The 27,539-nt window shown below is 35.1% G+C and overlaps 1 protein-coding gene across 1 annotated transcript; it reads right to left on the bottom strand.

The window, feature by feature from the left end:
* Positions 1–476: 476 nt before the first annotated feature.
* Positions 477–5,761, bottom strand: LOC104113692 (uncharacterized). Its single transcript, XM_009623943.4, has 4 exons — positions 5,382–5,761; positions 4,451–4,554; positions 993–1,122; positions 477–856 (listed from the first exon to the last, which is right to left on the bottom strand). Exons 1-4 carry the CDS (start codon positions 5,490–5,492, stop codon positions 818–820), a joined length of 384 nt encoding a protein of 127 aa, XP_009622238.1. The 5' UTR covers positions 5,493–5,761; the 3' UTR covers positions 477–817.
* Between the last annotated feature and the right edge of the window lie 21,778 nt (positions 5,762–27,539).

Genomic DNA, 27,539 nt, shown 5'->3' with positions numbered 1-27,539 from the left:
GGCAAATTATTAGATGAAGAAAGGCGATACTATTCTGAGCAAGTTAAATTACTTAACAAGGAAAAAGCTCGAGACTTGTTTGAAAAGATGCAATATAATTTGGCATATCAAGTTCGTATCAACGTATTGCTTTCCATTTTTGGCCCGATGCAATTATTTCAATGCAATTTGAGGCTGCTTGTCAAGAAGACTGGCTTAACATTATTGGGGAGATGTTGCATCTTGGAATACAGTAATTGGAGGCCTTATGAATAATGAGCAGATTAGAGTTGTTATGAGGTGCTTCCCTCAAATGCAAACAGAGAATGTGTCACCTGATGATGTTACCAAGATAAGCTTATTCTCTGCTCGTGCAAAAGCTGAGATTATAATTGATAGACAACAAATTGATTAGAATGCTTTGGTTGAGATGGAATTGGGGGACATATTATCTAAGGGTGGCGATAAGGAGGGTGCTGAATTTGTTACCAAGAGTATAAGGATAAAAGCAAATCCTACTTACCTAAGAAAGGCTACGAAACAAACATAATTATCGGGTCAAAAAGCATGGTCTGCCCTCTGAAGAAGAGCAACGAATGCTGAACAAATACATGTTATGAAACTATCTTTTGCAATGGTAAAGCGACCATGTTCCAGATTATACTGAAGATAATATTGCACAGTCAAAAAGTGGCCGCGAATATCAGCCAACATTGTCTTTGTGGGAACTTCCTTCATCTTAACAACAGAAATAACACCTTGTGCATCTCCCAAAATATGAGTTCCTGAGTTGAAAAGAGCCAGGAAGAGCAAGAGCAACCAAGTTGAGAAGCCGGCATCAGAAGTGAGCCAAACTGTAGACTAGGGTCCACAAAAGCTGTGCGAAAAGTAATACAAGCAACAGGAAGAAGAAACAAAGGAAATTAGCAATAAGAGAGACAATGGTAACGGACATAACTTGTTTTTCACTTATACAGAGGGTAAAAAGGGGGTCGAAAGGAAGTTTAAAGTACCAGAAAGAGTGTCACAGAAGCAAAAAGCCCTTCCTGCAGGAGAGCTCCATGCCCACCAAATTCTTCTTCATCAACTTTTAGCACCATCGCATAATAACAATAGATAATACCCGTTGAAAGTGCAAGAAACCTAAGTTTAAGAATGCAATTATTATTGCAAGTGATCAGTTTAATCACTACAGGATTTAAAATTATGGCCAGATATTTGAAAATTAGGACGATGTTCAATTCAAGCAACCGACATCCTTCCATTAAAAGAACGAGAAGCAGATTCCAACTCGATTTCGTGCGTACAAATTTCCCAACCATGTGGTCTCAGCTATTAAGCACCCGAAAATTCTCTCCTTAGAAGCAACACATCTTAATTCTTGCCGAACACAAAGAAATATTTCTACTGAAATATAAGTGCTCATTCTCAATGTCTGGAAGCAAAAGAGCCTTTCTGATATTTCCTTCCTCTCTTTCTCTTCTTACATTATTCCCCATTCACTTCTTCCTTTTTTGCCCTTTGGGATAACATATACATTTCTCCCATTAAAAGAATAAACCTTTCTAAGAACCAGCTCCATACACAGAAAACTTAGTAACATAGAGTGCCAAGTCTTGGAAAGAAAAGAAATGGCAATACATTCTGCTAAGATCCCCGATAACGCTAAATCAGAAAAATGGGGTTATGGTTGTATTTAAGGTCTTTTGTTTATTAAAACTTGCAGAAAATTTCAGCGGAGGCAAAAACATTAGGTGATTTCTTTCCATATGTCCAAGCCTTGTGGACAGAGTTACCCGGTACCTGTGCTAGTGGGAGGTAGCAGGCGCCTGTGGAATTAGTTGACGTGTGCGCAAGCTGGCCCGGACATCATGGTTATCAAACAAAAACTAGCAGAAAATTTCATTTCACATATTGGGAACTTATAAGTATGTATTTGGATTACTGTATATTGTGGTTCATCACACATCAAATGGTATAACTAGAAACTGTTTATATGAAGAATAGGCTTCAAATAGTTCAGCATCCATGAACATCTTGATTTACCTCGGCATGAGTCTTATAAATGCTAGGTGACTACCAAATAGCAAAAAGAATATGAGCTTCAAATTTTATATGTTTAACCATTACCACGGATCTCTACCATATGAAGCAAAATTATCGCAGACTTGCTCCTAAGACACCTACCTTGAGTCTAAGATTCTGCCCTTGTCCTACATTTAAGTGTTTTTTTTAATAAGTAATCAAAGATTTTATAAAAGCATGCACTAAGCCAGTGCGACAAAACATAACTACGGATTGTGCCGATAGCCTATTGTATCTAAAATTGCATCAACATCCTGTACAATAACCAGGTTGCACCAAAAAACTAGCCCAAAAAAAAAAGCTTTGGAATGAGTGAGACAAGCCTCCGTCCTACATTAAGCTTCTCCTTTAATTTTTCTCTCCCTTATCAAAAGTTCCGTATTCAATCAGTCATTGACAACACCCAGAACAACAGTTGCATCAGAGAACTCTATGGTTCGAGGTAACTCCAAAAAAAAGAGCAATCTCCTTAGTGCCTGTATGTTTTTTTAATAAGGTAATCCTCAATGCCTGTGTTTCTGAGGAAAACATAAAGTCCCTATCTGAAAGGGTTTAGAGACAGTTAGATGTACTGACTTATCTTTTCATTTATTTTTTATATATAAGGTACTGAGTTATCTTTTTCATTAGAAAGAGGCTATTCAAAGTAATTGGGAATCTTATTACCTGAATGGGTCTAAAGACTGTTAGTTATAGAGTCTGAAACATCTAACTAATTGGAACAATTTTCAAAGACTATCACTTAGAAAAGAAATAGAGAGAAACAAAAAGGACACGGACATTCACCTCACTCCTCAAGAGAAATTCTTACTCCAGAAGAGGAACAGAGTGTCCTTCCAGTATGCACCTAAGGGCTAAGTGGGTGGACCTAGAGGTCAATAAAGTGGGCAAAAATCATGGGAAACCGGGGTTCAAATCCCAGCAGAGAACTAGAGACAAAAAATGCTAGTGCGAGATAGCAGGTACACGGTGGAATAGTCGAAGTGCGAGCAAGCTGACTCGAACTCCACTGTTATAACTTCAGAAAAAGGGAAAAAAAAAAAGCGCCCTTCAAGTCGTCTAACGATTAAAGGCTCGAGCAAAAAATTAATTTGCCGGCTCTAAATAAAGACGTGTCCTTTGTTGATTCTTTTTACCTGATTTAATCATATCAAAATATTCTGTTACATATCAATTTATTATTTCAATAAGGAAAAAAATTACATCAATTATTCATTAATTTCTTACCCGAAAAATCATTAGAAACAATTTTAGAATCCAAATCACAGAGTCCAAATAGTCCAGAAAAAGTTGTTGAAGTACTTTAATGAAGCCATTTAAACTGGCAAAGTAGAATTTTAAAACTTTACTTTCCCAAAATTAGTGAAGTCAAGAGGGACTTGCTCAATTACAGATAAGATTGAAGATTGAAATGCTCCTACAGAAATTGAAGTACATTGATGATCAAAGAAGCTCATGCCAAATATGCATGCTCCCATACTCTTATGCTTGTTTCTTGTGTATCCTCCCCTTATCCTTTTTGATTAAGTCAAAATCCATTTTTCACTTTTTCAGGTCTAATATGACATTCTTTCCTATGCAGTTCTAAAAGATTCCCCCTCCTCAGTAGATGAGATCAGGATGAAAGGGCTTTCTTTCACTAACATTGAGTGAAAGGGTATAGCCTCTTAGTCAGCTTTGTTTTCAAACTAATCTCTCTCTCCCTCACTATACGTTCAGATTTCACCCTTTTCTCCTTAACTACTTCAATAGGGAGGATATAACTAATTTTTCCGTTCCCTGCCTGTTTCAGTTTGCTTTCTTGTTAATGACAACAAATGCCCCTGGTTGTCTTAAGATATCCTCAGACAACCAGCCCCTATTTTTTGAAAAATTCTTACATTCAGTTTCCTTTCTTGTTAATGAATGTTTACAGACATCATAATTTTAATATTGACATAAAATTCTGGAGCAATTTCCATGCTATGACAGTTTGTCGTCCAAGTAAACAAAGCAGAACAGTATGTACAAACACGAAGAGTTACCATATAAGCTAACTGAAGTAAAAAAGTTGCCAAACGCGTGTCACTTTTACAAGAGCTAATCAACTGAGATAAACTCAACTGATAATAAGCAATGGACGAGAGCTAATGAATTGAAATAAACTCAATTGATAACAAGCAGTCAACAAGAGCTAATGAATTGAAATAAACTCAACATACAAGCAACAATTGACAAGAGCTTTTGAAGTGGAAAAAAAAACTCATCACATAATAACAACACACAGAAATAAAGTGCAGTTACAGGAATGAAGAAGATATTACAGAGAACTTGACATACAGCAAGTTAATAGCAGATTCCATGCCTTCAAGAAAAAGAAGAAGGCGAGGTACAGAAGAAAACTTACAACATAAACCAGACACCACCAACCAAAGGAATGGCACCCCATATTAACCCACAAACAAGGGCCATCAATTGTCTAGCCCAATGCAATACATCACCCAGTTGATCCTGCAATTACAAGATAAAAACAATTACTAGATTGACTAATGTATAATACACCCAAAGACTGAAACTGACACATCAAGCTGTGGCACAACCCTGGTCTGCTACCAGAAACCTAAAGGAGAAGCAAAAAGTCTAAAGATCTTTCCTTTTCAGGTTAATGTTGCAAGTTGTAACAACGGAAAAATTAAAACATTTCCCGATTGAAAAATCTCTAAGCTTTAAAGATAAAAAATAGTAAAAACATTTACAGCTACTTTTCTTTTTATTATTCATAAAGTGGTGCCCGGGCCAGTTTGCCCACACCTCAACCATTCTACCGGGTACCTGCTAGTATCTCCCACCAACTCAGGTACGGGTAACTCTACCCATCAAGGAAAAAAATCACCTAGTGTTCTTGCCTACGTGATTCGAAGGTGAGACCCCATGGTTCTCCTTCCACTTTATTGACCATTAGGCCACACCCTCGGATGCAATACATTTACAGCTACTTGTAGCTCTAACCTATGCAGTTTTCTAAAGAGCAGCCATAATATTGAAAGCAACGAAAAACCTTTCGAATGTCTTAGTCACTCCACCCATCACTCCAAATCTCCCACTAAACACTCCAGTAGAATCAAACGCTTATGAAGTGCTTTTCTATTTGTAGGGTTCTAAGATATTTAGTTTAACTCTCAGATATGCAAGAATGACGGAAAGAAATCTACCATAAACGAAGACCCAGAAGTTAAAATTCTGAATTAGCAGCATAAAAGGAAGAAAAAGAATATCCATAACAGAAAGCAATGTACAGTGAGTATCCACGCTTCAACGAAAAAGTTGAAAAATCGAACCTTGTCCCAAGAAGCTTCGGGATCGAAAATTTTCCTGAATTTAGACAAGTGACCATTCTGATGTTGGTCTAGCTGTTGAGCGTCAGATTTTGCTGATTTCCTCTGTCTCATGTTGAAAAATAGATAACAAGAATAAATGTTAAAAGCAAGCGAATTACTTGGGCGTTACAAAAGCGAGGAATATAGGGTTTTGATGAAATCGACAAAACCAATGCTGAGATGGGGAGAGTTGAATTTTATGGTGGAAGAGTTATGGTATTATAAAATTAGGAAAAGAATGGATGTAGATCTATCTTGATTAGTATATAAATGATTACATGTAGATGGAGAATCCTACAAGAGTTTGGTTGTTGCTTTGTTGTGCTGTTCTACTTTGGCTTTAATTATAATTCCTTTTTGGGGTTGATTTTGGTTTCAAGTGCTTCTCCAACTAGGAGGTGACTCGAGCCAACGGTTTACTATAGCCAGACAAATTTAAAAAACTAATTTTCACTTGAATATTCAATATTCACATTGGACTCATACTAATAGCGGTCCCTACCATTTTTTAAATTTTCATAATAATTTAATCCGATACTTATGATTAAAGGAGAACAAATCTTATACATTTTACTATAATCTTTGATAGTCAAAAAAAAAAAAAAAAAAAGGTTACGCGTATGTTGGCATTAAGTAAAATGAAGCTAGACATATGTCTTGCATATAAATTTTTATTACTAATTGTGAATAAATTATAATTGTTTTTCACTTAATTTGTAGTAATTCTTATGATCAAATTGTTTAGTTTAGTGTAACTCTTATAATATCACAAGTGTCATTCTGTCATGGTCTTTTCGTTCTCTCATTAATTATATATGACAAAAGTTAAGAGACGTTAAAGTTCTTTCTTTTTTATTTATCAAATTAAAATATCGAGTTGAATCATATAGCTTATCAATTTTCGAAGAATAACTTTTTTTTTTTAATACAAAGAAGAGCAAAATAATCCGCTCTACTAAAAAGAATATAAAGAATTTTAAGTGTTAAACATGTAATGACATATTTTACATAGATACAAATTGCGGATGTCATGCAATATTTACAAATTGATTACGCTAACTAGCACGCAGATTGTGGACTACTATGTTATAGAAAACTTTAAATTCAAAATCTTATAAATTCTAGAAACCAATTAATAATGGAGGTATAATAGTATGAAAATTGACTGCAAATAAAAGGAAATTTTTGCACGAATCCAGTGCAAACACTTAAAATAATAAATATATAACATGTGTATATGTCGTCCATTATCTCATAATTTTTTATACTTTAACAATGATTAATCAACATATATACCACTTTTTTTGTAATGATCTATCTAGGAATGGAACTATAGATGTAGGATGTCTCTTTCATTATGCTACTAGTCGTGCATCTGCAGCACCCTCCTTGTATGCATCTTTTATTTTGAAGTAATGCAAGTACTTAATTTTCTTGACCAAAAAAATAATAATTAATCAACATATACTTTGCAAACAATATTAAACAAATTAATCGTGCGGATATGATAGTAGCAATACATGGTTGTTTGTAATTGGATAACTTTAAGTCATTTCACTGTCCAAAACTCCAAATAATTAATTTTGTGCAAATGATCGTTCCTACTCGGCGTATTCTTCGTGACTTTCACCTTATTTAATACTATTATTATACAAGATATAATCTTATTAGTCAACTATTATCAAATACACTATGGTATAATTCTTAATGTAGACCATGCAATATGTTTTAATTTTTCTGTTCTGATATTTTATTACATAAGGGAGGAGTAAGGAAGAAAGTATTGGAAAAAGCAATCACAGACAATGTGCACGACAAGGTAGTAACAAAACAATACCCAAGTCTAGCTTCCAGGGGCGGCCCGACGTATTTTGGGGCCTAAAGCCAAATTTTAATGAGGGGCCTTAATGTTTTAATTTTTTTATTATTATTTGAAGTTAATTTTTCTTACTTTTTTAGATGCAAAGTTACTAATAATTTTCTTATAATCAATTTCTCCTAATAAGTCTTTCTCAATTGACAATATAGCTAACCCATTTAATCTCTCTTGAGACATTGTTGATCTTAGGTAAGATTTTATCAATTTTAATTTTGAAAAGCTTCTTTCCGCTGAAGCAACGGTAATTGGAATTGTTAACATTATTCTACAAGCAATATAGGCATTTGAAAAAGAATCAAGTCTCTTTATTTGATTGAGTATATCGATTAAACTATTATCTTATATTTGTACTATTTTCTTTAATACTTTCAACTCAGAAAATAAATCTAAACCATCAATATCGGATTGATTATTATGCTTTAAGAAAAATTCAAGTGATCTTAGTTTTTTTACCACTAAATAGAAAACCAAAAATATTTTCATATGCTTCAAATTGTTCAAATCTGTTTTGAAGTGAAAAAATAGTCTTGTCTACTATGTATAAAAAGTAATCAACTCTAAAGGACTCTTCAAGAGACTTTGAGATTTCATTATCAACATTCTCATCAAATTTTTTCTTCCTAGATATCATACGTTTCTTACGAAATTCGGGTTCGATATTCATTTCAAATGCAATTTCCTTGGCAGAAATCATAGCAGTTACAAATCCTTCTTCTCTATATTTGTTAAAAAAAAAAAAAAAAAAATCAAAACTTTTAATTGATCTATGGCAACATCAATATGCATGTCTTTTGACTGCATACTTTTGCTAACTGAATTAACAACAAATAATATATCATACCAAATAGTCATACCCAATACAAATTCAAAATTTTCGAGTTTATATGTTACTAAGGAATTAACTTCACTTTTAGTTTTTGAATCATCACTAATTTCTACTAATTTCAATAAAGCATCTCTTATTCGGAGTTTGAAATCTTATTGCTTTAATACTTTCAATACGACTTTTCCAACGAGTTTGTGACAATGATTTAAGAGTTAGACTAGGTACACTATCCTTTAATACTTTCCATCACTTAGTAGGAGATGAAAATAGTGAATATATATGTTGTACCACTCCAAAAATGATATAGCTTTTGTATAAGAATTAGTCATATCACAAAGTAACAAATTTAGATTATGACAATCACATGGTGTATAAAATGATCTGGGATTTATATCAAGAAGTCTTTTTTACACTCCTTGATGTTTTTCCTTCATATTTGACCCATTATCATATCCTTGTCCTGTTAAATTATCAATATCAAGTCCAATATTTTTTATTTCATCTATAATAACTTCAAAAAGACCTTTTCAGCTTGTATCATCTACTTTTAAAAATTCTAAAAAATATTCATTAATTTTTATTGGAGTTGCCGAAATATCCACACTCCGCGGTATAAAAGACATTTGTTCTTGATGACTTGTATCTGGAGTGCAATCAAGTATGATAGAGAAATATTTTTCTTCTATAATTTTTTCTATAATTTTATTCTTAATTTCACTTGTCAATAGGTTTATCAATTCATTTTGTATTCTATGCCCAAGGTAATGACTATGAATTTCATCATGCTTAATTCGTCAAATATGTTCTTGCATGACGGGGTCAAATTCTGCAATCATTTCAATTAAACTTAAAAAATTTCCATTATTCTCTTGATATATCTTTTCATTTTTTCCTCTAAATGCTAAATTATTTTTTCTAAGAGTTTTGATCACGGCAATAATTCTTGACAATATATTTTTCCAATGCTCTCTATCTCTATTGATTTGTTCTTGAACATCTTTATCGATTGTTTTATCTTTTTGCAGTCTTATTTCTAAATCAATCCATGCAGCCATGTTAATAATATGTTCATTTGTTGTTTCATGAGTTTTGAGCTTAGTACTAATATTTCTCCAATCATTACTACCTTCACTAGCTAGTTTACTACTACAAGTTCTGGAACTCAAACTAAATAACTTATAACAAAAATAAAATACTTTATCTAAGTTTTTAGAATAAACTAACCATCTTCTATCATGTCTTTCACCATTCGCCAATTTTTGAATATAATGTGTAGTAGAAAAATATCTTGAAAATGTATCATTCGGAAAATTTGTGTTAATTATTCTAATCGGTCCCTTTTCTACTAATAGATCTCTCAGCTTTGTATCTACATTAGTCCATTGACTAGGATCATATATATTTATAGGAGTTGAATTATTTATTTTATTCATAAGCATTAATGAATTATTTTGAGGATTTATTTTCGACTTGTCACTTACTTGTTCTTTTTCTACTTGAATATTATTAATTTTAGAATTATCTAACTCAACCGAATTACTAACTTGCTCATCTAGAGAGCACTTCCCAAATTTTCTGATTCAAGATTTTTATTATTCAATAAAAATTTGTCAAGAGCACCTTTTCGAGATTGTATTAGATTTTGAATTCTTATTCTTTTCTTGAGTTTTTCATAACCAGATTCATACTTTCTATTTGACATACTTATCTTCTAATAAGTAATAAATAATCTAAAAATACACTAAATAGCAAAATATTAAATTTTAAATGAGAAAATAATAAAAAGATAGAATAAATAGCAAAATATTAAATTTTAGATGAGAAAATAATAAAAAGATAGAATGATAGAACCTGGTTCAAGAACGGATAGCTTGATATGAAATTAAATTTTCTGTTCAGGTATGCTTGTTGTAAGACTTGAATTATGAAAATAGAACAAACAAAAATACTCCACTATTTCTTGAATCAATACACTGAACTCTGAAGTCTGAAAATCCACAATAAAGCTTTGATCTTTGGCTATTGAAGAATGGAGTGTGATTAATTGAAGAACAAAGTATAAAATATAATATAGTGGTATAGTGTTCTTCACTTTGCTCGACAAAGTCAGTTAGTCACGTTGTCCTCACTTCAGCAGCTCTACGATAATGTTGGCTATTGAACAAAATAAGAACAAAGTATAAAATAGAGTAAGAACAAAGTATAAAATATAATATAGTGGCATAGCTATTAGTGCACAGTGCACACGTTGTCTACTTATCTTCACTTTTCTCAACAAAGTTTTGTTTGAGAAAGTTGTGGACTTGTGGTCCACTATCTCAAATTTGTGTTCAAACTTTCCGTTTCATTTTGTAATATTTTTCAATTTATATATATATATATATATATATATATATATATATATATATATATATATATATATATATATATAACCAAAAAATGGAGCCCCCATAAATGTGGGGCCTAAAGCAATTGCTTTACCCGCTTTATGGACGGGCCGCCCCTGCTAGCTTCCCCAATCTATTTGACCTAAGAGAAAATAAATAAACTTAAGCACAAATATATTCAGGCAACAAGTATATCAACCAATAAATAAATACGGTAAAACGTAAATAAATAAAATAAAGCGAGACACTAAGATTTACGTGGAAAGCCTTTTCAATGTGAAGAGTAAATATTATGGGACCAAAAGCCCTCAAAACTCCACTAAATCAATTGACAAGATTTACAAAAGTTCTCTAAACTGGGCATAAAGTAAGTTCCAAGTGAAGAGCAACAATAGAAACGTTAACAAGATTGCACAATACCAGTTTAAGAAAGGAGAGAAATCACCCAAAAAATAAGCTATTGTTCACTCTTCCGAAACAGAAGCTGCATGCCTCCAAATTTAATTTTCACTGTTGAAATCCAAGAATCAAGTGTTAAGAACTCTCAATTCAAATTTGAGCATGATCCAATAGTTAACAAGTCAAAAAATGGTACTTGAGGCGGACTGCCCGAGCAAAATATTTCTAGAGCAAAAGAACACAATTTTCTCTCTTAGAGTCAAAAATGACTTCTCTCTTAGTTTTTATCTCTTATTGCGTTTCAAACCTAAAATAGGTCATATTTATATGTCTTGATATTAGTGGGCTAGATCCAAAAGGCACCTTTTAATCCACAGAGAAAGGAAAGTCCCAAAAAATCCAATAATTCTCTACCTTCCAACTATGTGGAGGAGACCGCCATCCCGACGATCAAGTAATAATATTCAAACTTTTCTCTTGGCAAAGATTTGGTAAACATGTTGGAACCTTTATTATCCGTACGAATCTTCTTACGTTCAAGCAACTTAGAATTTAATACATCTCGAATTTAATGTTATCTCACATCAATATATTTAAATTTACCATGAAATAAAAAATTCTTGCCAAGATAAATAGCGCTTTGACTATCGTAATAAAGCACATAACTCTCTTGTGCAAAGCCAAGTTTTCCGAAAATCTATTCATCCAAAACAATGCTTTACTAGATTCAACGGTAGCAATAAGCTCAACTTCTGTTATATATAAAGCAATATATTTTTGTAACCTAGATTGCCAAGATACATCTCCTCCTACAAAGGTAATCAAATAGCCTGAAGTAGACTTGCACATATTTACATCACCTGTTATATCTGAATAAGTGTAACCACAAAGAATGGACTTCCTTGTCCTAAAATACAAAATCAGACTAGAAGTGCCACAAAGATATATCATTATCTACTTCACCGCATTTTAATGTTATGTTCCTGAATTATAAAGAAATCGACGAATAATACTGATAGGGTGAGCAATATCTGGTCTTATATAAATTATTACATATATCAAACTGCCAACAAATGAGGTATAAGGAACTTTCTTCCTATCCTTCTCATCATCACTGGTAGGATACTGCTTCATGCTCAATTTGAAGTGCATAGCTAAAGGTATATTGACAATCTTAGCTTTATTCATGTTGAACCTGCGAAATATTTTTTAAATGTACTTCTCTTGTGATAACCACAACTTCTTGGCCTCTCTATCACAGACAATTTGCATGCCAAGAATCTACTTTGTTAGTCCTAAGTCTTTCATAGAAAAAAGCTTCTTCAACTCTTGCTTTAATTTCTGAATCCTATAAGCATTATGACCAAAAATAAGCATGACATCAACATAAAGCAATAAATAATAAAGTTATTATTAGAAATTTTTTGTACAAATACATAATAGTCTGAAGAAATTTTCTTAAAGCCATGTTGACTCATAAAGGAACCAAACTTCATGTACTATTGCTGGGAGCTTGTTTCAAACCACAGCAACTATTCTTCAACTTGCTAAAATAATTCTCTTTTCCTTTGATTTTAAAATTTTCCGTCAGCTCCATATAATTTTTTTCATCTAATTCACCATGGATAAAAGTAGTTTTAGCATTTATTCTCAACCTCTAGATCTGAATTTGCAGCTAAGCCTAGAACCACACGAATGGATGACATTTTCACAATTGGAGAGAATATCTCATCGTAATCAACTCTTTTTTCTAATTAAAGTCTTTGACAACTAATCTAGCCTTGTACTGTGAAACTGAATTACCATCTTCTTGTTACCTAAAAAAATCACATATTTTTTAGGCTTTTTGATGGTAGACTAGAAACTCATATTTTAGCTGTAATTTGCACTCTTATTATTGCACTTTACTTGTGGTTAAGCTTATATGATAGTGATTTATACTTATTACGTGTTCTATACCCTGCAGGAAGTGATTCCGAATTAAAAAGATAAGTTGGAGCTAAATCGAGAAATGTGGAGCTTTGAAATCTGAGTAAAACCCCAAGGAATTAAATCAGGATCGCGTTTGGGGTTCAAGGACCAAGTCTAGAGATCAAAAAGTACACGAAAATAAGTACTTTGTGAAAATTATACTACCGCACCGTTTGAGGCGCGGTGGCAGTGCATTAGAGCATGTTTGACAAAATAGCATGGCCTCTGAACATCTCCATTATCGCGACGCATGGGGTGCCACGCCCTGCGCCACGCCTGTGCCAAATTATCAAAGTGTTTTCCTGTTTCGGCTTGAAAAATGTAGTTCCGTTTGGGTCCATTTCTACATAGCATAAATATACCAAAAATACATATTGAAGGGACTTTTGACATTGGGAGCTTTTGGAGAGCATTGGAGGCTTCAAGACACAAGATTGCATCTTCCTTTTACCAATTCAATACGCGAGTTTTGATTGTAACGTTGGATTAATATTTTCTTATTTTTTAACTCTATTTGCGATGACTTTCTCCATATCTATAGAGTATTTTACGTTAGGGTTAGACATGATTTGGTGACTTTGTTATTTTTTATTGATTTGACTATTATTTAATTGCTTGAATTTATTAGAGGAGCTTTAATATTAGTTGTGGGTTTATTCTTTATAGTGTTTAATAGAAAGATGAGCGTCTTATTGATTATTATTTTAGCGTATGCTTTAGTTTATTTTGGTGATTGTTTGAAGTAATCGAGAGAACTTTTTGATTTACCATTTAAATTAAGATTGAGAAATATTAGCGAAAAATTTGCCTCATTCGGGTGGACAAATTTGCATTCCCTGCGGACTTCATCGTGGTAAACATGGAAGAGAATAAGGAGGTCCCTTTGATTTTAGGGAGACATTTCTTGGCTACTGGTAGAGCTATTTTGGATATCCAGGAAGACAACTCATGCTAAAAGTGGGTGAAGAAAGAGTGGTGCTCAATATGAAGGAAGCAATAGGGGCAACTAGAGATGAGTCGATTGCATATTCTGAATTCAAGGAAAAGGCCATAAAGGAGCGAGCTGGAGAGGGTGAGCATGACAAGTGTGGGGTGTACCCGAAAAAGTCAGAGAAGAAAATCTCCGCATGGTTGTGTGCATTGGGTCGGGCATGCAAGGAGGATCCCGACATTCATTCAGACCCATACTAGATAATTCGGGGGAGTTTTCTTTACTTCTTGCTTTTTCTTTGTGTGTTATGGGGACATGCCATAATTAAAGTGTGGGTGGAGGATGTAAATATGTAAATGTGTGTTTGTTTTGCTTCTCCTTATCTTTGTGTGTGTTTTCATCATTGTTTTTTTTTAAATTGTGCCGCAGTTCTTTTTCAAGGGTTTTGCTTGAACTGAGTATAGTTAATTTTTTTTGTTAGGAATAGAAAAATCTTGTGTCGTAATGCTAAGTGGAGATAATTCTTTTTTACTTTGTTGTGCCTTGAGAGCAGTGAGTGCCTTAGTTGTGGCGCCTAGGCTCAGCTCTTGACTCATGTATAAGTACCTTAAATTATTTGATTTTGACTTTACTTAACTGCTTTGACTAGAGAGTCGGGATATAGATACGGTCCCGAGTGAGTTATGTTCCAACGTGTATGAGTTTTTTCTTGATATTTTGTGCATGTGAGTTGATGTCTAGAACTCTTCATGTGTGTTTGCAAAGCGAAATAGCAGTCTTGTTCAGTCTAGGAAGTGATAGAGGCATTTCTTTGTTGAGCTAGATATATGTCGTTGACCCACCTAATGGTTGTGTATTCTAGTAGCCCTCTTGAGCCTGTAATCCTATTTCTTTGGCAACCACATAATAAGCCTGACCCCTTTGTTTGAATTGACTATCTGTTTGAACCCTTTTACCTCTCTCGAGCACTTGAAATTGTTACTCTCTCCATTCCAGTTTATGTGAACCTATTTCTTTTTTGGTCTGTTCCAAAAAGAATGACCCTTTTCTAAATTAAGAAATAATTTAGCTAAAACTTCCAATTCTACCCTTAATGAGAAGTTTTTATAACCACACAAATACTCTGACCCTTTTTTGACTTGTTTAGGACCACAAATTCAAAAAGTTTTTTTTTCTTAAACTCCGTGTCCAGTCAAATAGGTTCACATAAATTGGAATGGAGGGAGTATGAGCTTGTTAAAGCTAAGTGGAGATATGGTTGGCTTTTGAGTGGAACTGAGAAAAATGGAGAAATGTGCACTGTTTAAAAAATTTGTGAGCTACTTGTAGGGAATTGAAAAAAAGAAAGAAATGAATTTGGTTGAAAAAAACAGAACCTTGAAATAGAAAACAAAAGAGTTTGGGGATGTATTTATAACAACCTAACCGGTCGTTTTGCTTAATAGATCCTTATTCCCCTATTTAAGACTTCCCATATGTGCTTTTGCTATTTTATGACTTGAATTTTAATACGAGACTTGACTCATTTTCACTTGGGTTGGCCATTGAGAGCTCTTTTGAGAGGATTTTCATCAAGCATCACAAGGTAAGTTAATTCTACCCATTTTTGAATTAAATACAGGGAGTATAGGTAGATTTTAACATAGAAATTAGTGAAAATTGTGGGATTTGGTTGGAAATCTACGGTTTGGTAAAAATGGGATTTGACCACGAAATCAATTATGAAATTGGGAATAAATTATATATTTGAGTTCGTAATGTCATGGATACCGTTTATCTTTTTTCAGAATTCGAGCACGTGGGCCCGAGGGTGATTTTTATGGACTTTTCGAATTTGGTTGGGAAATTGGTTTAATAATTAAATTATGAACTTTTGAGCATATATTGATTAGTTTATACGACTTTTGACTAGTTTTCGATTGGTCAACGTCGTTTGGGGATTTCTAGTGAGGTTAAGAGTCGGATAGTGAACTTGAAGTGAGGTAAGTCTTTTGCCTAATCTTGTAAGAGGAAATTATCTCCTTAGGTGAATTACTTGTTGTGTGCTACTTGTTGTGGGAGCTACGTACGCACGCGGTGACGAGAATCCGTACGTAGTTATATGTGTTATACCCGGATAGACTTAGATTCACATCATGCTTTAAATGTGCTATTTGTATTCACCTTGTATGTTGATTTTCCTTAATTTATGACTGGGATTCAGGCTAGAATAAAATACTGACTGAGTCTCCTATTTTGGAAATTTGTGGAATAGTTGATGAACAATAAATATGTATCCTCTCAACTCGCATGTATCTTTGTGAGTGAAATAGTTTCTCCATTCTAATGGGATCGGGTTGTTCGCCTCGGCGGTGTGGTAATATTATTCTTATGGGATCGGGCCGTTCGCCTCGGCAGTATGATAATATTATTCTTATGAGATAGGGCCATTTGCCTCGGCAGTATGGTAATACTACTCTTGTATGTTTCCATGAGATTTTACTTTTATTCGGTGTATTTAAGGAAATTTCGGTTTTAAAAGTCAAAAAGGAATAATTAAATTGGAGGTTCACGTATTGGCTTGCCTAACAGTGGTATTGGGCGCCATCACGACCTATTATGGGTGTTGGGTCGTGACAATATTAGAAAAAAATTGATTCCTGACTAGTGGTGGTTCTCATCTTGTTTGTGCTTACAGAAATTGAGAGTTGATGTTATTATGTTCTGAAGGTTGGGGTTTGGTTCAACATAAGTGTGCGGTTTAAATTGTTAATGTATATGTATTAAAGTGCTCAGGAAGGTATATTCACTATATCTAAATGTATCATACCGTCCCGCGGCCTACATTACAACCAAATAAAGTCCTACTTGATCTTTGACTGAATAAGCTCAATTAGTAGAGTATTACACTACGGGCAAGCCTATGGTACGTCTTCTTTGGCAAATGAATTTTATTTCTGAGAGTGAGCGAATTCTTTCTATCTTGAGTTCCTATTTGTTCTTGAATTTTATTGTACGTAAAACTATTCTTTAATTTTGGTGTGAGGGCATATGATTTGTAAAGTAAAGGTAAAGTCTTTGGTCTCTGTGTTAGAGTAAGTGAGCAGGTTTTGAAAAATACGTGGTGCTTTTGAGTCGAGTCTTGAGTTAGGATGTTACGGTATGATGCTTAGTCTTCTTTAAATATTCTTGGCATGATGAGTTAGAGGAATTGTTAGATGAAAATGTCGTCTTTATGTGAAGTGTAGTTTGATTGCTCGACGACGAGAAATGGTTTAAGTGTGGGGTATTAATGGTAGGCTAGAAACCCGTATTTTAGCTGTAATTTATACTCTAATTATTGCACTTTACTTGTTGTTAAGCTTATATAATGGTGATTTGAACTTATTACGTGTTTTATACCTTGCAGGAAGTGATTACGAGTTAAAAAGATAAGTTGAAGCTAAATCTAACAATGTGGAGCTTTGAAGTCTTAGTAAAAGCCCAAAGAATTAAACCAGGATTGCGTTCGGGGTTCGAGGATCAAGTCTGGAGATCAAAAAGTGCACGAAAACAATTACTCTATGAATATTTCACTACTGCGCCGCATGGGGTACGGCGCGACAGTGCATTGGAGCATGTCTGACAAAATAGCATGGCCTATGATTATCTCCATTGCCATGACGCATAGGGCGCCGTGCCCTGCGTCGCGCCTGTGCAAATGTGTTAGAGTGTTTTCTTGTTTCAGCTTGGAAAGGGTAGTTCCATCCGGGCCCATTCCTACATGGTATAAATATACCAAAAATACATTTTTGAAGGGACTTTGGGCCTTGAGAGATTTTGGAGAGCATTGGAGGTTTCAAGACACAAGATTTCATCTTCCTTCTATCAAGTCAATACGCGAGTTTGGATTGTAACATTGGATTACTGTTTTCTTATTCCTTAAATCTATTTGCGATGGCTTTCTCCATATCTATGAAGTAGGTTACCTTAGGGTTAGATATAATTTGGTGACTTAGTTATTGTTTATGGATTTGACTATTGTTTAGTTGCTTGAATTTATTGGAGGAGCTTTAATATTAGTTGTGAGTTTATTCTTTATAGTGTTTAATCGAAAGAAGAACATCTTATTGAATATTATTGTAGAGTATGCCTTAGTTTATTTTGGTGCTTCTTTGAAGTAATCGAGAGAGCTTTTTGAGTTACCATTTAAATTAAGATTGAGAAATATTCGCGAGAAATTTCCCTTAGATCATTCCTGCCATTCGATTCTTGCAAGTTTCACCGCGCTTGACATTAGTTTATTTGAAAGATTAAGATTTAATCGAGGGAGGAATCTAAATTGGAAGTATAAGCTAATCACCTATTGAATTCGTGAGAATCGATAGAACCTTATGAGTGAAATATAACAATGTCAAATTCAAGATTGCAGTCTTGCACTTATCATGTCAAAACCCTTATTCTTCATCTTGATTATAACCCATTGCCCTACTCTCTAGTTCTTTGTGATCAATTGTTAATTGCTTTAATTTTAATAGTTAATTTTAGTTCATAGTCATTCCATTCAAAGTGTTAATCATCCTTAATAGCGTTAAACGAGAAATTACTTGAACATTATTTAAATCCAATCTCTATGGAGACGATAATTAAATTATACTATCTTTGGCTAGCGAGCATCAATTTCGTGCTGTGTTTAGCGCTCATCATATTTTGGCGTCGTTACCGGGGATTGACAATTAATAGTGTTCAAAATAGTTTTTGGTGCTGGAACTAATATTATTTTATTTTTCACGTTCTATCATCTGTGTGCAGGTGACAAGTTAAGTTCGGTGGTGTATGATGCGATCCTCTTCCAAGGAATTAGTGCCATACAACCCAGAATTGGACAAGCACATGCGGCAGTTGAGAAAGGAGAAAGAATCAAGTGGATCCTTCTTGGACAGACTTTGACTCAAGATAAAATGGTAAACAACGAGAATAATGGGATACACTTAGCTGCAAGAGAAGAAGCAGAACAGAGAGAGCATGCTACACCGTTAGCAGCTGAAGTAGCCCTTAGAGCTGTGGACGAGACTGTCGAAGAAGATGGGGGCTGAAGGTTCAATCTAAATCGACCCCTAGTTGAAGACAAGTTTGATAATGCGGCCCCAATGCCTGGTCGATCATTAGGAGAGTATTCTAGGCCATTATACACTCAGGGACTGTCAAGTGTGAGTCCCTCACAGATTGCAGTGATGAATTTTGAGTTAAAGCAAGGCTTGCTGCAAACCATCCAAAATAATTGTGTCTTCAGGGGCAAGGTGAATGAAGATCCAAACACTCATCTGATGGGTTTTGAGGCAATCATAAACACCTTGCAGTACAATGGAGTGTCAAAATGATGCAGTCTACTTAAGGGCAGTCCCCTTTCACTGAAGGATGATGTAAAGCACTGGCTTCGAAGCCTACCAACTGAGTCGATCAGGACATGGGAAGATATGATGAAAAAGTTTCTTAACAAATACTTCTCATCTACAAAAACAGGGAAATTCAAAAGGGAAATCCATAACTTTTGCCAGAAGGACACTAAAATAGTTTTCAAAGCTTGAGAAAGATTCAAGGATATAATCAGAAAATGTCAGCCCAATGGAATTGAATTATGGATGCAACTCCAGGATTTTTGGGATGGACTGACATCTTCCTCACGAAGAACTCTGAGCAATGCAGTTAGAGGTACTTTAGTGAAGAAAACCCCTTGTCACGACCCAAAATCCCACCTCAGGCATCGTGATAACACTTAGTCTCTAAGACTAGGTAAGCCGATTACAATTTCATTTCAAGCCGTTTTAAAAAAATATAATTTAATACAAGTGTCGAAACCAAAAGCAGAAACAAACATAACAACCTCTCAAGACTAGTAATACTGAGTCATGAACTCTAACTGAATACATGCAATGATCTCAAGGATCGAATATACAATACTATTCGAATAAGAGTTGACAGTACAATAAAATGAAAAGACTCCAAGGGACTGCGACGACCAAGCAGCTCTACCTTAAATCCTTGCGATCACACTCTAACCTCTGTCCGAATCCGATATCTCCAATACCTGGCTCTGCATAAAAATGTGCAGAAGTGTAGTGTGAGTACACCACAGTCGGTACCCAGTAAGTATCAAGACTAACCTTGGTGGAGTAGTGACGAGGTACATTCAAGACACTCCCTAGTTAAATAACCTATGCAATATAACATACAAAAATAATAGAAAGACCAATAGCAGTGATAACAACAATAATCAACAAGTGATATAAATAACAAGGTAGCAAGAACACCATAAATATTGCTCAAACGAATAATGAACACAAGTACAACCAATTAATTAAGTCCTTCAAAATATACATCCTTTATCCATAAGTTTTTCAAATAAAAATCTTTAGAATATAATCCTTTCAATTAAATATATCTCGAATATACTTCCTTCAAATAAATATCTTACGAATATAATTCTTTCAAATAAATATCTTTCAAATATAATTCTTTCAAATAAATATCTTTCGAATATAATTCCTTTCAGGTAAAAGTCACCATGTGACACCTCATTTCATAATTATAAAAATTACGGGTCTCAGCCCATTTTCATAATTCCACGACACCTCGTGCCCATATTTCTGTCACAACCGCACGGACAACTCACGTGCCAATAATAAAATCATCATACTTTCCCCGGCACCTCGTGCCCATATTTCTTTCATTACCGCACAGACAACTCACGTGCCAATAATAAAATTATCATATTTTTCCCGGCACCTCGTGCCCACATTTCTTTCATAACCGCACGGACAACTCATGTGGCAATAATATAAACCGCCCGGCAATAGCCACAGGCTCACAATTTTAACATAAATCAGACTATTATCAAGTTTACCGAAACAACAAGACAAGTTGCACAAGAGATTAAAATAAACATCAGGAAAATCACAATATCATATAAAAATCACCAACATAATAATCCCACATCATCACGTATCATCCCTGATAATAGCCACCCTTATCTCTCCTATAGCCACCTGTATCACTCCATAATAATAGCCACACTTATCCCTGTGCCAATATTAATAGCCACCCTTATCGCTCCTATAACCACCCTTATTACTCCAATAATAGCCTCTTTTATTGCTCTGTTTAATAGCCTCCCTTATCACTCCGCCCAGACAATATCTCAACACACATAACAACAATGAAATATCACCCTTATACCTGCATAATATTAACAATGGAATGCCACCCTTATGCGCCGAACAACAGTAATCCAAATCACACAACAATTTATACAAAAGATTATCACAACAACACCACATAATCAACTCGTAATTACAAATTGCCCGTAGGCCACAACCTTTCCAAAAGTACAACGTAATCAATTAATTTAACAGTAAATAGCCCCAAGGCTTACACAACGTATATAAAACCTCATAAACAATAACAAGGATGGAAAAATAGCTCAGCACAGGACACCACCTTCTTAAATCCAGATTTTAGATAAATATACAAATGCCTCTTTTTAAACTTATTTAATTAATTATTTGCAGATGAAAAATTCATAATGTAATTAATTCCAAGAAATATCAAATCAACAAACACACAGAATTCACATAAATATTCAAGTGGCAATCACCCCAAATTATCATATAAAATAAAAACTCGACAAACAAGGAATGAGGCATGACAAATCAAGAATTTACTAAGTTTCAACAATTTTCCAATTTAATACATAATGGTGTCTACGAATTTCAACCGATATAATTTGCACATATAAACCAAGTACGTACTTGTCACCTCGCGTACATGGTTTTCAACCACACAATTTCCACATAAGACTCAATGTCTAAGGGAAAATTTTTCCACACAAGGTTAGGCAAGATACTTACCTTTTTTGAAGTTAGGTCGATATTCTAAAATCGCCTTCTTGCTTCAATTGACCTCCGGACAGCTCAAATCTATCCAAATTAATTGTATAACTTAATTAAAATTCATCGAAAATAAATTTCAGATAATAAAACATAGACTTAAAATTTTACATTAAAAGTAAACCAAAAGTCAATGGGGGGGCTCGCCTCCCAAAACCCGATAGAATTTTTACGAAATTCGAATACCCATTCCGATATGAGTCCAACCATACCAATTTTATCAAATTCCGATAAAAACTCGACCTCCAAATTTTAAATTTTCATTCTTGAAAGGTTTTGCAAAAATCTTGATTTCTTCCATTTAAATCCGAAATCAGTGATGAATATAACCATAGATTTATGAAATATAATTACTTTAGGATATAGGACACTTACCCAAGTTGAAGTCATGAAGAACTCCTCCAAAATCGCCCAAAACCGAGCTCCAAAATCTCAATCGAAAATGGCGAAATGATCATTTTTGGTCTTTAAGTTTTTGCCCAGTTTCGCACCTGCGGGCAGATTTGTCGTGCCTATGAACTCGCTTCTGCTAGTAAAATCACGCTTCTGCAAGTAAAATCATGCTTCTGTGCTGCCTCTGCTTCTGCGAGCACTGACATCGCAGGTGCAAAAAAAATTTCGCTTATGCAAAAACACACCAAGTTGCTAGCTTCCGCTTCTGTGTTTCAGTGATTGCACCTGCGATGTTGCAGGTGCACAAAAATGTCTGCTTGTGCGAGTTCAATCCAGTTTCTGCCCAACTCCCTTTCCAATCGCTTCTGCGATGATTTTCTCGCTTTTGCGAGGTCGCTTCTGCGATCAAATTCTAGCAGAAGCGGTTGCACCAGTTGCTGTCCAGAAACAGCAGAAATTCCAGCAGCTTCAACAAGTCGCCAAACGATCCGAACCCCATCCGAAACTCATCCGAGCCACTTGCGAACTTAACCAAATATACCAACACATCTTAGACTACAATATAAACTTAGTCGAGGCCTCAAACCACGTCAAACAATGCTGAAATTATAAGTCGCACCTCAAATCGAATTATGAGTTTTCAAATCTTCCAACTTCTATAATTTGCGCCGAAACATATTAAATCAATCCGGAATGACTTTAAATTTTTCACACAAGTCATAAAATGTTGTGCAGGTGCGAGGAAATTTTTGCACCTGCGAGCTCGCAGATTCGGGCAGTTGGTCGCAGAATTGGGCTATGCAAGGGGCAGGAGTTTACGCAGAAGCGGAGGCTTGAGCGCAAGTGCGCCTCCGTAGGAGCAGAGTCTTGTCCGCAGATTCGGAAGGAGGGAGGACTTAAGGGAACCGCAAAAGCGGAATTTTGGCCGCACTTGCGGGACCGCAGAAGCAGTTAACTGAACCGCAAGTGCGAAATGCCTTGACAGAAGGATATAATCAAGGGGTTGAGTCTTTTCTTCATTTCTGGACTTGTGGAGCTCGGCTAGGGGTAAGTTTTGAGAGGTATTTCACCATAATTCAAGAGGTAAGCAGCTTTTGATCACTTTTATCCATTAATATTGATTGATTTTTCCACCTAGGTTATGTGTTTTTGAGGTAAAATTCGGGGCATTAATATTGGAGAGTAAGATTTAGGGATCTGAAGGTCAATTTATGGTTGGAATTGAATAATTTTGATATGGTAGGACTCGTTATTAAATGAGTGTTCGAATTTTATAAATTTTGTCGGGTTCCGAGGCGTGGGACCGGGGTTGACTTTTTGGGTTGACCTTTTAAATTTGGGTAAAGAACTTAGCTTTATCGTATGGGATCAATCCCTATAGCTTGTATTGATTATATTAAGTTGTTTGTGGCTAGATTCGGGTCATTCAGAGGCCGATTCGCGAGGTAAGGGTTTGTTGGAGCATTGAGCTGCGCACTTTGAGGTAAGTAACACTTCTAAACTTGGTACTGAGGGTATGAAATCCTGGAATACGTGTTATATAGTTAGTGTTGGGGTGACGCACATGCTAGGTGATGGGCGTGTGGGCGTGCACCGTGAAAATTATGACTCGGCTGATTCTGTGGTGCTATGTAGTTATCTAGTCTTGTTTTATCCGTATAATTCCTACGTGTTAGAGTAATTGAGCGGTGATTCATATTAGAAATCATGTTTAGGCTATGTGCTTATTCTTTTGGGACCCACTGAGGTTATTTCTACTGTTGAGTTATTTTCTTAACTGAAATTATGCACTCAGTCATGTTTATTCATTTGCATATCATATCTTAGTCTTTGTTGTCATTTACTATTATATCATGTTATCATTGTTTGGGCTGAGTAGTATGAGACTTGTGAGCTCGTGAGCCTGAAAGGATTGATGACTGAGTTGGGCCTGAGAACCGGATTTGTGAGTGTTATTGTGGATCGGACTGTATGCCGCAGCAAACCTTATTGGTTTATTTATTATTAAGGATCGGGTTGCACACCACAGCAGGCCTTATAGGCTTTATATTAGCGTTTGGGCAGGATCTGCCCCTCTGGAGTCTGACATACTAGTAATGAGCGTAGGCACAGTGATTTATATACACGTGCTTTGGTGAGGGGCATTGATGCCAGGCATCCGTACAGTGCTGAGTGATTGTGTGTGATGGGTGGAGATTTGAGATAGGCAGATTGAGTACTCTGAAAGTGTGAGTACCTGGGATTACCACTGTGATACATTACATTTGACTTGCATATTTGACATGTAGGCATTGAGATGTAACATTTCTCATGTTGGCTGTACTTGGCATATGTTATCAGTGTTGGGCTTAAATTATTGAACTTGAAAGCATGCCTAAATTTATGTACTGTGAACGAGCTGAATATGGAAGTTTCTCTGGGTTATTATTTTCATTTTCTTTATTATATCTATTGTCATTATTTTGGTTATGATTGTATCCTTCTGGGCTCTTCAATGCTTTCAGCCCAAGGTTAGTCCTATTACTTATTAAGTATATTGGGTTGGTTGTACTCACACTACACTTTGCACTTCGTGTGCAGATCCAAGTACATCTGGACACGGTGATTGCTAGAGTGGTGCTAGTACCTGTTTGGAGACCTTGAGGTAGATGCCATGATGCCTGCAGACCTTGACTCTCCTTCTTTTCATTTTATTCAGTATTGTTCTATTGTTTTCAGACAATTGTACTGAGGTTTCAAACTATGTTGTCACTTAGTAGCTCATGTACTAGGTGACATCAGGATTTTGGGATGGATGTAGTTGAGTTACAGTTATTTTTATCAATTATCTATGAGATTTTTCTGCTATTAAGCTTATTGAATCATGTTCTAATTCCAAATGCTTAGTTGATATGTGATTGTCGGCTTGCCTAGTAGATGTGTTAGGCGCCATCACGACAGGTTGAGATTTTGGATCGTGACAAACTAGATATTGTCCTTGCTAGAATTAAAATAGTGCTTATAGAAAGAGGGAATATTTTGGGGGTGATCTTGTTTGTGAAATTGAAGTTTGGTTGAAGAAAATGCACATAAAGATAATTATATGATATGTTGAAGTGCTTAGGAGGGTTAGTCACTATTTCTAAATATATCCTACTTGTCCCTTAGCCCATATTACAATCATGAAAAAGTCCTAATTGATTAGACTGAGCGAGCCTATATTAGTAAAGGTTTACATAATGGACAAGGCTATGATATTGTTTTCATGGATGTGACTTTTTTGTGAAGGTGAGTGATTATGTGTGAGTCCTTAAACTATATTTGAGAGTGAGATTCGAATGTGTGGACTGATTAGTCTCTTTAATTTTATTGTGAGGGCACATGGTTTCACGATGACTAGGTTACCTTATTAAACTTGTCTATGATGTTGAGTGTTCACGCCTTGAGTGTATTGTGGTATTGGGTCGGTTCTTGAGGCTAGGACTGTTATAAACATGTTGTCTATATTTTGAATATTTTGAAGTATGGCATGAGTTATGAGAAGTGTGTGTTGAATGCATATGCGGCTTAATTATTGTTATCAACCAAGATCATAGGTGTAGTGTGCTTTAAATGTGCTAAGTTGTAGAGTGATCAAGGGTAGAATGAATTATTGATTGACTCGAGGACGAGAAACGTTTAAGTGAGGGGTGATGATGTTTGCTTATAATTTTATATTTTTAGTACATTTTTTACCTTATATTTTGTTATTTTAATGATAAATTGTGCGAAGTTTGAGCTTAATTGATTTGGTTTTATGTGTAGGATCATTTAAATATGAAGGGGGATGAAAGTTGCACAAAATAATGTTGAAAGTACAAGAAAAGAGCACGGAAGGTGAATCGGCTCAAAGTGAGGAGGGGACCAGGCCCCAGACCTCGCCCCACTTGGCAAGAGGCGAGGTCCATCTCGCCCTAGAGCTCTCCCCACCTGGCCAGAGGCAAGGTCAAGCTCGCCCCACACCTGGCCTCGCGAGAAAATAAGCACGCCCCAGTCCAAAGCCTTTATCCAGGTCCCCCTGTCCGAGAGAAAAGTGTTTCCTTGTAGAGTTTGAACCTGGAGACTTTGACTCTAACCTATAAATACCCCCTAAACATGTCTAAGAAGGGGTTGGACGTATTTTGAAGGAAAGAAGAGCTAAGGAACACAAACAAGCACGGAATCATCTCATCTTCCATCCTTAATCTCGTATTTGTAGTTATTATGATTCAAAACAATAGTTTGATTGCTCATATGATGCTAAAACCCCTCTTGTTCTTGGGCTATGGGTTGTTCATGACTATTGGTGTTTGACAATTGTTGATATTACTTGATTTAATCATATTGATTTGTTTATTCAATCTTGTGCTTAATTATTCTATTGCGTTGCTAACAATAGAATACTATTTACAAATCTTAGTTGAACTCGAAAGTGGGAACTATAGATTGCATATAGGATTGAATATAATAAGTTCTTGAATCCGGGCATCAAAGAATAGATTCACAATTAGGATAGACATACTCTAGTTTCCTTGCTTGGTTATTATTTCATAAGATATACATGCATTCTAGTTAACTCTTACTCTGTAGACGTATGAATAGGCGAGCGAGGCATCAAAAGAACCTCGTGAGCATAATAAACCATGTTAATCAATAAATCAGATAAATCAAGTAGTTGAATCAACCGAAAAACTTAATAGGATAGGTTTAATTCTCATAACTCCGGAATATCCACATCTCATTGAATTTGTTTTAAAGTATTTGTTTGCTTTGTATGCGTTCTTGTTCTCTTGATTACTTGTAGTTTTTGTAATAATTTTAGTTTAGTAAAAATCACAATAATCTTCCTCAAAACCACTTGAACGAATAACTTGTAACTAGTTTAGATTAGACAGTAGTTGATCATAAATTCTCGTGAAAACGATACTTTCTTATCATTTTATTATTTATCGACCGCGTATACTAGCATGTGTGTTGACCCAACAACGGATGGACTGAATATTGGTAGGTTCCAAGTGGTATTATGAGCATGGATAGGTTCCAGGTGGCGTGGTGAGTATTGGTAGGTTTTAAGTGGTCGTGCTAAGCAAGCATAAATTTCCAATGTCCTACTAAGGATAGGTTCGAAATGACCAAGCTGAATATTAGTATCCAAGTGGCCGTACCAAACACGTCCTTATAGATTAGGCCTCTTATTGACTCAAAGATAGTTTTTCTAGTATATGTTTTAAATTAGTTTCGCTAGTTATAACGGTTTCAATATTGTGGACGGCGTCAAGAAATTAGTAAAACTAGGTTTGTTCAAAATAATGACAGAAAATATTAGGTAAAACCAGAAGTAATCATATTGTTCAAGAAATTGTCAAAATAATTCACACTTCTGTTTCCACTCTAATAAATAAGGTTATCTATTGTACCTTGAGCTGAGCACC

The sequence above is a fragment of the Nicotiana tomentosiformis genome, chromosome 6 (genome assembly GCF_000390325.3).
Source record: "Nicotiana tomentosiformis chromosome 6, ASM39032v3, whole genome shotgun sequence".
NCBI classification, from domain to species: domain Eukaryota; kingdom Viridiplantae; phylum Streptophyta; class Magnoliopsida; order Solanales; family Solanaceae; genus Nicotiana; species Nicotiana tomentosiformis.
Note: the sequence above shows the minus strand (reverse complement) of the source record. Positions and strands in the feature narration are given on the sequence as shown.